At 41.7% G+C, this 11,000-nt stretch overlaps 3 protein-coding genes across 6 annotated transcripts in view; 2 read left to right on the top strand and 1 right to left on the bottom strand.

Annotated features, from left to right (window-relative positions):
- piga (phosphatidylinositol glycan anchor biosynthesis, class A) overlaps positions 1-1,840 on the top strand; it is a 6,487-nt gene extending 4,647 nt beyond the window's left edge. Inside the window, 2 exon segments of the mRNA XM_020609428.1 lie at positions 1-166; positions 1,029-1,840. The exon segment at positions 1-166 is cut by the window's left edge and continues 12 nt beyond it. Coding sequence (XP_020465084.1) covers positions 1-166; positions 1,029-1,313 — 451 coding nt within the window. The 3' untranslated portion in view covers positions 1,314-1,840.
- A 545-nt stretch (positions 1,841-2,385) lies between these two features.
- Positions 2,386-6,342, top strand: asb11 (ankyrin repeat and SOCS box containing 11). Of its 4 annotated transcripts, none has more exons than XR_002275650.1 (8): positions 2,386-2,531; positions 2,948-3,027; positions 3,445-3,552; positions 4,027-4,177; positions 4,260-4,394; positions 4,956-5,144; positions 5,240-5,424; positions 6,319-6,342. XR_002275650.1 is itself a non-coding variant. In XM_020609511.1 (7 exons), the coding sequence occupies exons 1-7, from the start codon at positions 2,435-2,437 to the stop codon at positions 5,365-5,367; spliced, it is 888 nt and encodes a 295-aa protein (XP_020465167.1). In that variant the 5' UTR covers positions 2,386-2,434; the 3' UTR covers positions 5,368-5,989. The 4 variants fall into 4 exon arrangements, 2 of the variants coding, with proteins under 2 accessions (XP_020465167.1, XP_020465168.1); XR_002275651.1 differs by lacking the exon at positions 6,319-6,342 and adding an exon at positions 5,685-5,986; XM_020609511.1 differs by lacking the exon at positions 6,319-6,342 and having other exon boundaries at positions 5,240-5,989.
- Positions 6,343-7,053: 711 nt separating this feature from the next.
- grpr (gastrin-releasing peptide receptor) lies at positions 7,054-10,994 on the bottom strand. Its single transcript, XM_020609299.1, has 3 exons — positions 10,412-10,994; positions 9,372-9,723; positions 7,054-8,172 (listed from the first exon to the last, which is right to left on the bottom strand). The coding sequence occupies exons 1-3, from the start codon at positions 10,825-10,827 to the stop codon at positions 7,858-7,860; spliced, it is 1,083 nt and encodes a 360-aa protein (XP_020464955.1). The 5' UTR covers positions 10,828-10,994; the 3' UTR covers positions 7,054-7,857.
- Between the last annotated feature and the right edge of the window lie 6 nt (positions 10,995-11,000).

The following is an 11,000-nucleotide window of genomic DNA, read 5'->3' as shown; positions in this document are numbered from 1 at the left end:
TGATGATTTGATTACCCTGTGTGAACCCACTGTACGGTCACTATGTGCTGGTCTGGAAACAGTCATTGCCCGGCAGCGTTCAGGCTCTGTGCCCTCCCCTGCCTCCATCCACGCACGTGTGCGAAACCTCTACACCTGGAGAAACGTCGCAGAGAGGGCTGAAAAAGTAGGTTTACTGGATTGTGTGCATGTACTTAAGACCTTCTGTTTTCTAGCATTTATTCTTTTGCAGACCGAAACTAGCCACAGCTGAAGCTTTAGCTTCTTAAAACATGGACTTTAATTATTGAGAAGGTGTGCGTTTACATGCACTCAACAAGTTAAATGACATCGCAAACCTGCAATAGTTGATCTTTTTGGGAAAGGAAGCGAAGGAAACAAGCTGCGGGCACAACATTGAAAAGCATTACCTGTTGAAATGATAAACTTGTTAGCAAGTTGCCTGTTTGCACATCTAGCAGTTATAGCGAAGTTAACATTCATTTGGAGTTGTCTCTGCCACCTGGCATAGGTCACTGTTTTAGCTTTCTCTGTTTGTCAGTTTAGCTGCCAAATGCTTCACTATGTTCCTCAGCTAGCCGCCAACTTTGTCTGTCTGCTGTTTGGTGCCAAACAGGTAGTGTACATTGGATTTTTAGAAGAAAAAGCTGTAATCATTCCAAAATATTTTCTGGCACTGCACCATCAGCCCTCCCACACATGCAAAATAAATGTCTTGTGTCACTAATATACTTAAAATATAAAAGCCCTGTTTTCAAAGTAAGATACAAGCTCGGGGACAAATTTGATTACTGGCCTGATGAATGTATACACAGATAGAGTAACCACATTACTACAGTGCATGTAAAGCCCTGTTTTCTGATTTCCCATGTAACCTGATTTCTCTGAGTAATCTGTTATCTTGTGTGCATGTAAACATAGTGAAGTTCACACAGCTGAGGCCACACATGAGTGATTGATTTTCAGACTGAATGGTACTGTGGATGGTGAACTGTTTGTTGACTCAGATCATTGTGTTTCCCTCTCAGGTGTATAACCGAGTGGCTGGAGAGGAGGTGCTTCCCCTGGACAGGCGGGTACGGAGGTTGAGGACTCACTGCGGCCCGGTCGCCGGCTCCATTTTTGCATTTGTGGCTGTGTGAGACTTCCTCTTCCTGCTGCTCCTGCAGTGGTTGGTGCCAGATCGGGTCATGGACGTTGCCATGGACGCCACTGGCCCTCATGGACTGTGGAGAAAGAAAACTAGCAGTAAAAACAGAGCTCATTCTAAACGTGCCATGAAACGAGCAGCAGAAACAGAATCATTATCATAGTGATCACTTCATACCTCTGCCTGATTGTTTATATGGCGTCCTGTGTGCTCTGTATGGTGTGAACTGACAGTTTAAACATGGCTGCTAAATGCTCAAATGTGCTCATGGAAACCACAGACATTGTTTACATTGCCTTACTAATGGGACCTTGTCTGAAAGCATGTTATTTAAGATTTGGAAGCAGTGTTATTCTACATTTAATGATTAAATTATTAATTTGTGGCACTTCTACAGGCTTTACTAAGAGTAAATATATGCAGTATACATTGCACCAAACAGGAGTAAAAGGGCTTGTCACCAGTATTGTTTACTGGGAAACAAACCTGTGGTCACCTATTTTCATCATTTATGACAGTGGCAAAATTCACAATTTGTGAAATGTTGTATATCAGTGTAAACTTTGATACCATAAAAACCACTTATTTGTTTAAAAATAAAATTTTTCTTCTTTAGGATGTTGCATATTTATAAGAAACTTTGGAGTTCTTCAAATGCTGACATGACTCCCAGACAATCTTCTCTTCAAAATAAAGAGTATGTTATTTTATTTAGGCTGTCTGTAGCCTTGTTGCATTTTTATTTTTTTTTGAGAACCATTGCATGAAACAGAAGGACATTAGAGGATTTCTTTCTTAGAATGAGTTTTGCAAAAGAGGTGGTGGCTGTCTGGAGTGAAAGGCGCCAGACAACACACAGAAAACCTGTGAAACTGGGGGTGTTTATGCACTTATATGGCTTTTCAAGACTAACAATAGGGATTGTACATTATACTTAGCCTTTAGCCGAAAATATGTGGTCATAACAGAAAATAGTGTAAAATTCTGAAATATCTACAGTGTGAAACTTAACACCTGTGTGTGTTCCTCTTCTTGGAGCTGCATGCATGCACATGTTGGGTGCTATATTCAAGGTGTGTCAGTGCAGGCCCATTCCTCCAACCATTGTTATGCACATGCTGTAGGCTGGGACATAGGTGGGTGGTGGTGATGTGGGGTGGGGGTGGGGGTGGCCAAGGACCCAGATAAGAGAGGGATGAAGGCCGAGCTCATGACTGTGTATCGACTGGGAGAGCTGCACTTCTGAATAGTCGTGGAGGAGTCTGCTGTTGTTTCATTTTCATCATGGCTGCTGTTCAGACAGAGGTTTCCCAGTGCTCACAACCTTTGCAGAGGCCCCTGTACATCTATGGGGGGCTGGCATGCAATTCGTTGATGGCTGGTAGGTGTTTTCTTTGTCTTTTTTGGTCAGTTCAGCTAATTTGTGTTTAGAGAGAAATTATATAAGTCACACAACTGGGTTACAGTTCTGGGCAAACTTTCTACTAACTGTGGTTTGACTTTGCAGAGTTTTACAGAGTTTTCATAGCTTTTTGGTTTTAATTGTAATCAGGAATACTGAGCGGCTGAGACTTGAAAAGTTGCATGTCGATATTGTCAACTAGCTCTGCAGTAGCCAACAAACAGTGGGTGTGTATTGCTCTGTAGGTTTAGTGTTTAGGGTTGGGTCAAACCTGAAAATCAAGTTGAATGTATTCAAATGAGGCCATCTTAACATTACAGTGAACACAAAGATCAATTGGACATATCTGTTGCCTGAACATGGGGACCTCATTGTTCTTATTGTGTGTGTCTCAGACTCCTGGTTGGACAGAACTCCTCTCCATGATGCTGCATATCAAGGCAGACTGCTCCACCTGAGAACCCTCATTACTCAGGTAAACTTTCTTAACATACAAACAGCCCATGCACAGTCATATTGTTAGGTTATTTCCTAGTTAGATAGATATTCAGAGATGTGTTGTCTAGAAATGTTAGTGGAGACAGATTGACTAGCTCAGGTTGTTAACTGTGCCTGCAGTGCAGACTGCAGGCAGGTCAAGGTTACAGGCAAAGAGCTGTTAGTGTCAACTGTAATGCTAGTCTTAATATTTGTCTTAATGTGTAAGGTTATGTCCAATTGTTTTAGATACACACCACGAAAACAACAGCCACACACCTTGACTTTTCCTCATGTTTTGGCTAACGTCCCTCTGAGTTCCTGGTTTGAAAGAACCGGACGAGGCTTTATAATAGAATAGAGCCTTTAATATGATAAAATAAAGTGAAACTCTGACCTGCTCATCTTCTCACAGGGCTTCCATGTGGACACACTCACCATGGACAGAGTCTCTCCTCTCCATGAAGCCTGCCTTGGTGGTCATTACGCTTGTGCCAAGTTCCTTCTGGACAATGGAGCAAATGTAAGAACGATGTAGCTTTTCAGTTTAAGACATTTGTTTTCAGGGTGTTTGAGCATAATGGTGTTTGGGTAATGTAGGCACCAGGTTTTAATAAGAGAGAAGAATGTGTGAAAAAGCAGTATCTCAGATTCTGCTGCATCAATTTTTATACCTTTCCTTATATCAAACTATATCAAACTGTCCATTGTGAGTTCAACAATATTACAAGAGTGTGTTAATAAATTTGTGGAGTGCTCTTTAAATAAACTCTGGTGTGTTGGGTACATAGTTAAAATTTTATTGAACAAACAACGGTGCCAACATGATACCTGATGTGCACTCAGTTGCCAAATTATTAGCTACACTTAGCTAAAAGTAACTTGTAATAAATCATGATCCTACCTCCATGAAGGTTACAGTGTTCAGTTTTTGAGGTGTTATAAAGTGCAGCTCTTTCAGCAGTAGTATCATATTTCATCATATAACACAACATAGGTGGAGGCAGTATCGACAGATGGCGCCACACCTCTCTTCAACTCATGCAGCAGTGGAAGTGTTGCTTGTGTCAGGCTCATCTTGCAGCACCATATCTCCATCAACACCACACACCAGCTGGCATCGCCCATCCATGAGGCCGCAAAGAAAGGTGTGTATGTGCAAACCATGTGGGTGTGAAGGTGTGATCTGTCACAGCACAGGTTTTGATGCAGCACTGTTCCCTTCATCAGATAACAAGGAGTGTCTGGAGCTGCTGCTGTCGTATGGAGCACATATTGACATGGAGCTGCCAGTGGTGGGGACGCCACTGTACTCTGCGTGCATGGCCCGAGCCACAGCCTGTGTAGAGCTACTGCTACACTCGGGTAATATAATCTGCCTCCTTTGCAGTGTAACAAAAAGCCAGGGACCATCATAAGTCACAGAAAACTGTTTATCCCCTTAGTGTAGCGCAGAAAAACTGAATATCTGAGCCTCACAGCTCACAGTTTTTGTTTGGTTTAGTTATACAGGCTATAAGTTCGTGAATTTTGTTCATGCAATGCAAATCAGAATCTGTAATTACTGGCTTTACACTGTCTACATTTGTCTTCCCATCACTTTCACTTTTCACAAAAACAGGAAAGCAGACAGGACAGCATGCCATGTTATGGCACTTCCAGATTTGTGTAATTGTCAGAACTGTTAGATGTGGCTCTAAATTATTTAATATTATTCACATCTCTGCTCTAAGTTCCTGTCTTGTCACATTTCCATTAGTCACCAGTTTTCACTCTGTATTGTCACTTAATGTTACTAACCACAGAGTGCTAGAGCAAATAGCCTGAGAACACATGGATGGCTTTGGTGTTTATGCTCTTAATCACATTATTTGGATATTCTGATGTGCGTCCTTTAGTCCAGCTTGTGTTTGTGTGCACATACAGGAGCAGATGTTCAAGCAGGATGTGAGCAGGATAGTCCTTTACATGCTGCAGTTAGAGGAGGAGCAGCGAATGTGGTGGATCTGCTGCTGGACTTTGGGGCGGATGTGTGTTGTAAGAACGCAGAGGAAAAAACTCCTCTGGACCTGTCAGCACCAAATAGCACAGTGAAAAGTGCACTACAGAGAAGAGGTGTGTTGTGAGGTATAAAGGCACTCACGTCTACATTACAGAGGTGACCTAACACTTTCTCACTATAACAGCTTCTCCCTGTCTCCTCTACTCAGGCCCCTGCTCTCTGTCTCAGCTGTGTCGGTTTTGTATTCGCCGAAGTCTGGGAAGGAGTCGTCTGCACAAAACCTCCAGCCTTTTCCTCCCTCAAAGTATCAAGGACTTCCTCCTGTACCAGTGTTAGTGTGGCTCTCTGTGTGCTGCCTACACCACACATTTGGCCTTGTGGCCAATCTCTAAGGTAAAATGTGACAAAAAGAAAGTCAAAGTCTTGCCAGTCAACTGTATTTTGTAATATGGCTGCTTTTAATATAATAACTGCTCAAATGAAATATTTTGGATACCAGTTTTTAAGATAAGATGCTTTCATATTGCAGTAATGTTTTTTTTTTATACTTTAATGAAATGTTTCCATTTCATGTATGTGGATTTTACAGTAATCCCAAAAAAATTTTTTAAATGTGAATTCTACCAATTTTACACATCAAAGTTTGTTTACAGATATTGGAGAGTAGAACTGTATATTCAAGAAAACCTCCCTGGAGAATGAGTGGAATAAAAAACTATGTGTTTCTGCTCCGTCTATTTTGAAAGTCCAGTGTACTCGAGTTGCGTGGCATGTTGTAAATTTGATGGGCTGTAAAACAAGTAAGCTGTCTTATGAATATGTGTAGCGTTGCCAAAGCTGACATAACAGATAAAAGATTCAAACACTTCTTGGAGCATGTTGGAAACAACACTAAGTTAAAGGGAAGACAGGGGTAGACTGAGTTTTGAGGCCAGTGCTGCTTGAGGGGAATGAATTTCTTCTATTCAAATGCCACCATGAAAGGTCACCAGTTCCATGCTGATATTTTTTTTTCTTTTCGATTAAAGAACTTTGACATTTTCTGTGAAGCCACAGTTCACAGTGGTTTCACACCGACAGGCAGGTTACACACAAAGTGAAGCTCTCCAGATTCCCTGCAATAAGTGGTTTAATCTAATTTATACCTCAGCTTTGATCTCAGGTCAGTTGTGTGTAGGAGGTCAGATGAACAGCAGACTGAAAGACTTGCTGTGTATCTGACAGACTCTTTTCTGTGATGCAGATTCATTTGGCCAGCAATATCTGTTTGTATTCATATACTTTCAGAAGGGAAGAGGTCACAGCCACAAAGCAGTTTCATGAAGTGGTGACTGGAGATCTCATTCATGTAAATAAAGTTTCATTATATGTATACATTTAGGTATTTTCAACACATATTCAATGTGAACATGATACAACGACAACAAATTTACTCCATAGTTCTGTAATTTGCATGGGACTAATAATGTCACAGCTTGTGAATGCACTGCATATCACTACTACTAATACCTTGGTACTCCTGATGGGAGTGGGCAAAAGTTGCACCTTTAGATCACACCCTCCAGTGATGTTGCTGGGTCCTGGTTAATACCTGTACATCACTGCAGCCAGGTGGGACATGAAACCACAGGAGGGCAGCAGAAACATTTTCAGGGTGTTCCTCATTAAGACATGTGTCCACAAAGCCAACAAACAATAAGTAACTTTTAACACTTCTTGTAATAAATTAAAGCTACAGTATGTAACTTAAGGTAGCGCTAGCATGAAAGTCCAAATCAATCTACTCTGCTCCACCCAGCACTCCCTCTCCCTGCTCCACTTTGCTCTCCTACAATTTACTAAAAATCCATCACATTCTGCCCAGCTCTTCAGATATTTATCATTATGAAATCCCAATAAATGGAAATGCAACAAAACTTACTGATCAGTCAGAACTAACTGAAAATCTCTGACTGGTTAGAGAGGTCAGTCCTGCTCAAAAACGTTTCACGCTAATATCTCTGCACTGCTGCCAGGGCTGTTCAGTGAGTCTGGGTCACAGGAGGCTTCCATCACACATCTCCCCATTAAGACTAGTATTGGAGCATATTTCTGCAACAAAAATATTGGAAAAAGTGTTACATACTGTAGCTTTAAGATTTGACAAAGACAATAAATCCTGCAAAAAAACATTTCAAGTACACATCCAGCATCCATCATGTATTTTTAATAACAGCACAGTACAGATAAAGCCATACATAATAAAGCTTATGTCTAGCATTTCCAATATAAAGGGCAGTTGAACAAATGACAATTATTGTAGCAATTTACAATCCTGAGTGATACATGAACGTACACGTTTCATTTTTCATCTAAAACAATTGTACAGAGTAAACACATTAACTGTCAGGGCCTTTGCTTATATTACATTTATTTGTCATGCAACATGTACAATAAAGATCCATCACAAGCAATCAGAAAACATGTTTGGTATCAGTGACTGTGACAAGCAGCCTCGACTGTAACTGTTTTTCAGCCAAAAAGCTATTATCTTGTTTTAATTCAGAGTCTAAACATTCCTGACAGATCCTCAGTCACCTCTTGTCTCCCTGGCCTTGACTGGTTAGCTGAGATATTAAGAATTCTTTTATGAAATAACATGATTTCAAGGTGTTTTTGTGGAAAAAAAAGCAATGAGTGAAATTAGTAAGAAATATCTTTTTATCCCGCTGAAGTGGACCATTCTAAATCAGAGTTAAACATGTGTTCCACTCAAACTGATGTGATTAAAATGATCAGCATGACAGTCCTGCTAAAACAAAGATGTTGATGACAACACAAAGGCTTTCAGACAGTGGTTGTGTTTGTTCTCCCACTGTTCTGGTTATACCAGCGTCTGGGAGCAGCGCAGCATAGGAGCTGCTTGTCAAAGTGTTTGCTGAAGCTTTTGCTCATCAAGTACAGAGCAAATGGGTTCACACAGGAGTTGGTGAAGGCCAAGACACGAGCAAGCACGCTGGCGATGAAGTGACCCAGTGACGGGTCCACCTGTTTGTAGTGATAGGAGCGGTACAGGTAGATCACATGACTGGGGAGCCAGCAGACAGCGAACAAACCAACAAACACCAGGACAGTTTTGGCCAGACGCTTCCTGGACTTAATCTGAGTGGAGAGGACAGAAAGAACAAATTATAATGTGTAGTATATTATCCTTATTATAATTATTATCCTTATTTCAGGATGGCACTGTGTAATAGTCAGTTGACCACTGCGCTCAAGACTGAAACATCTCAACAATTATTACAGATCGCCTTAAATGTTTGGATGATGTTTCTGATGCCAGGAGGATGGCTTTTACTGACTTTGGTGATCCTCTGACTTTTTATTTAGCTCCATCATTTGGTCAAAATTTTTATGTCTAATTGCTTATTTTATGAAAAAATATCTGCAAAACTGTCAGCCTCAGCTGTACTCATGGGCAGAACCAGGCGATGATCAGGGGTAAACATTAATGGTAAACAAGAAACCAGCTAAAGTTCAACCTGTTGACATGGCCTGTGTGAAAGCCTGTGACCAGGACCAGACTGAAATACAGGGATCAGACAGAGGACGGGAGGGAAAAATCCAGGACTGTTTTACTCACAAAGCAGAGGTCAAACACGAGCAACCAGAAGAGAGAGGGAGGAGGCAAAAGGGCAAAAACTAGGAGTAGTTCAAAACCATATGATACATAAAGACCAAGAGAGGATACAGCAAAAAGTGGAGTCGGGAACTGTTGGAGGTCATGCACGAGAAATCACAAAACAAAGAAGAGCGCATTGAACAGCTGGAATGTTGAGCTATAATCTGGAAAATGGGACAAGCTCTGTTAGGTGTGTGTATATACTGAGATGAGTAATTAGCTGTTGGAACACAGGCAGACGGGCAGAAAACTGGCAGGAAATGTAAATGAATAATCAGCACCCATGGGGGCCGTCGCTGCCTGTGTGAGCATGCAACAGAGAGCTGGCTCTCAGTGAGTTTTACCTCTGTGAACTGAAATTTCAATTAATCAGAATCCTTCAATTCACAGTAGGATTACTACAAATTTATAGGTTTAGGAACTAGTGTAGTGAAACATACTTTTTTTTGACGCATACATGAGAAGAGCTATTTATCTAAATCTGACGTTCTGTGACCTTAAGATCTTGAAAAGAAAAACATTTGACAAACATGTACTAGTTAAAATAAAACTCTTTGGTTGGGAACCTGCAGTATGTTTGGGAATATGAAAACTAGCTTCATATTTACTGCACTGCATTTAACTCTTAGCAACTATTCTTTTAATGTATTTGGATGAATGGAGGAAGCCACACTCTGACCTGTTTGTGGAGGTGCAGGTGTCCTTCAGCGTGGAGGTCCTCAGAGCTCCTGACCAGGCTGCGAGCAATGAAGCAGTAGTAGACAGATATGATGAAGAGCGGGATGATGTAGAAGATGAGGAAGAAGGCAGTGGAGTGGATTTTTGGGTGCAGCTCCCCGACATGGGGGTAGGGCCCACAGCTCACAAATGTCTCATTGGCGTGGCTGGTGGTGAAGGTGTGCAGGTCGGAGAAGACAGCTTCAGGAATGGCCAGAGTCACAGAGAGCAGCCAGATCAGCCCTGCTCGTAAACAGATACTGAGTGTCGCCCTGGATGTGTGGATGTCCAGTGGTGTGACAATAGCTTTGTACCTTAAAGAAGAAGAGAAGTGTGTGCAGGATCATCATAACCTGAAAAGTACAAGTACTCATTATGGGCATTTCACATTAATGTATATCATATTATTGGATTATAACGGTTGATGCATTGTCGTGCACATCACATTTAACATTGCAGCTGGTAGCAGTGGAGCTCATTTTAACTAACTTAGCCTACATACTTATAGTACAAAGAAATGGTGTGTGTGTGTTTTATGAATTTCCCACCAGGTATCACTAAAGTCAAACAATTGTATTCTATTTTAATTCTGAAAAGTAACTAGTAGCTAAAGTTATCAAATAAATGTTGTGGAGCAAAAAGTCCAATATTTGTCTCTGAAACGTAGTGAAGTAAAAGTATCAAGTAGCAGAAAATGGAAATATTCAAGTAAAGTACAGATACTTCAAAATTGTATGTGAGTACCATCTTGAGTAAATGTACTTAGTTACTTTCCACAACAGGAAACCTAGAATTCAGTACTGTATTGGTGGAGAGAGCTCTTTGAAAACAGCATTTAGAACTTTATGGTGCAGGTTTTCGTCCCATCACATCGATGGATTAACAGCTGGTGTCATGTCCCATGTGGATTTTTATTTTACCCAAAGAATCTCAAAGTTTAAGGGACAAATAAAGAAGGCGTAAAGTTACAACTCATGCCCAGGCTAACTGTGTGATCAGTACCGGTCAGCGGAGAGAGCGGTGAGGGTGAACACGGAGACTCCCACCGAGGTCAGCTGGATGAACGCGATCAGTTTGCATCCAACGCGGCCGAAGAGCCACTCGTCCACCAGGTAGCGGCTGGCGTCCACCGGGGCGCAGGTCACCAGCAGCAGCAGGTCCCCCAGAGCCAGACTGGACAGGAACAAGTTGGGTACCGTGCGCATGGACTTCACCAGCAGACACGTCTTTATTAGAGTGATGTTTCCAATGAAACCTACGATGATGATTATCCCATAGACAGCAGCGATTCCGACTCCAGGAAGCCAGATGTTGTACTGGCTCCGCTCTCCCGTGGAGTCCGAAAACACTCCTGAAACATTCACAACCAAAACCCCGGAGTCCTCGGGGTTTACAACAAATGAATCCTCCAGAGACATAGTAACCTGCAGGGTCCGGGCAGCTGATGTCTCCAGAAGCGTTTAGTGACTGGCTTTATAAACTCAATGCCCTCATAAGGGTTCGTGCGTCATTTCAAGCGCAACAGGCTAAAAACTGACAAAATTAGGGCGAAAATTATGACTATTGTCCTGCTGCATGATGTGAGGTTTGA

The sequence above is a fragment of the Monopterus albus genome, unplaced genomic scaffold (assembly GCF_001952655.1).
Source record: "Monopterus albus unplaced genomic scaffold, M_albus_1.0 scaffold99.1, whole genome shotgun sequence".
Classification (NCBI taxonomy): domain Eukaryota; kingdom Metazoa; phylum Chordata; class Actinopteri; order Synbranchiformes; family Synbranchidae; genus Monopterus; species Monopterus albus.
This window is presented reverse-complemented; position numbering and strand designations above follow the sequence as displayed.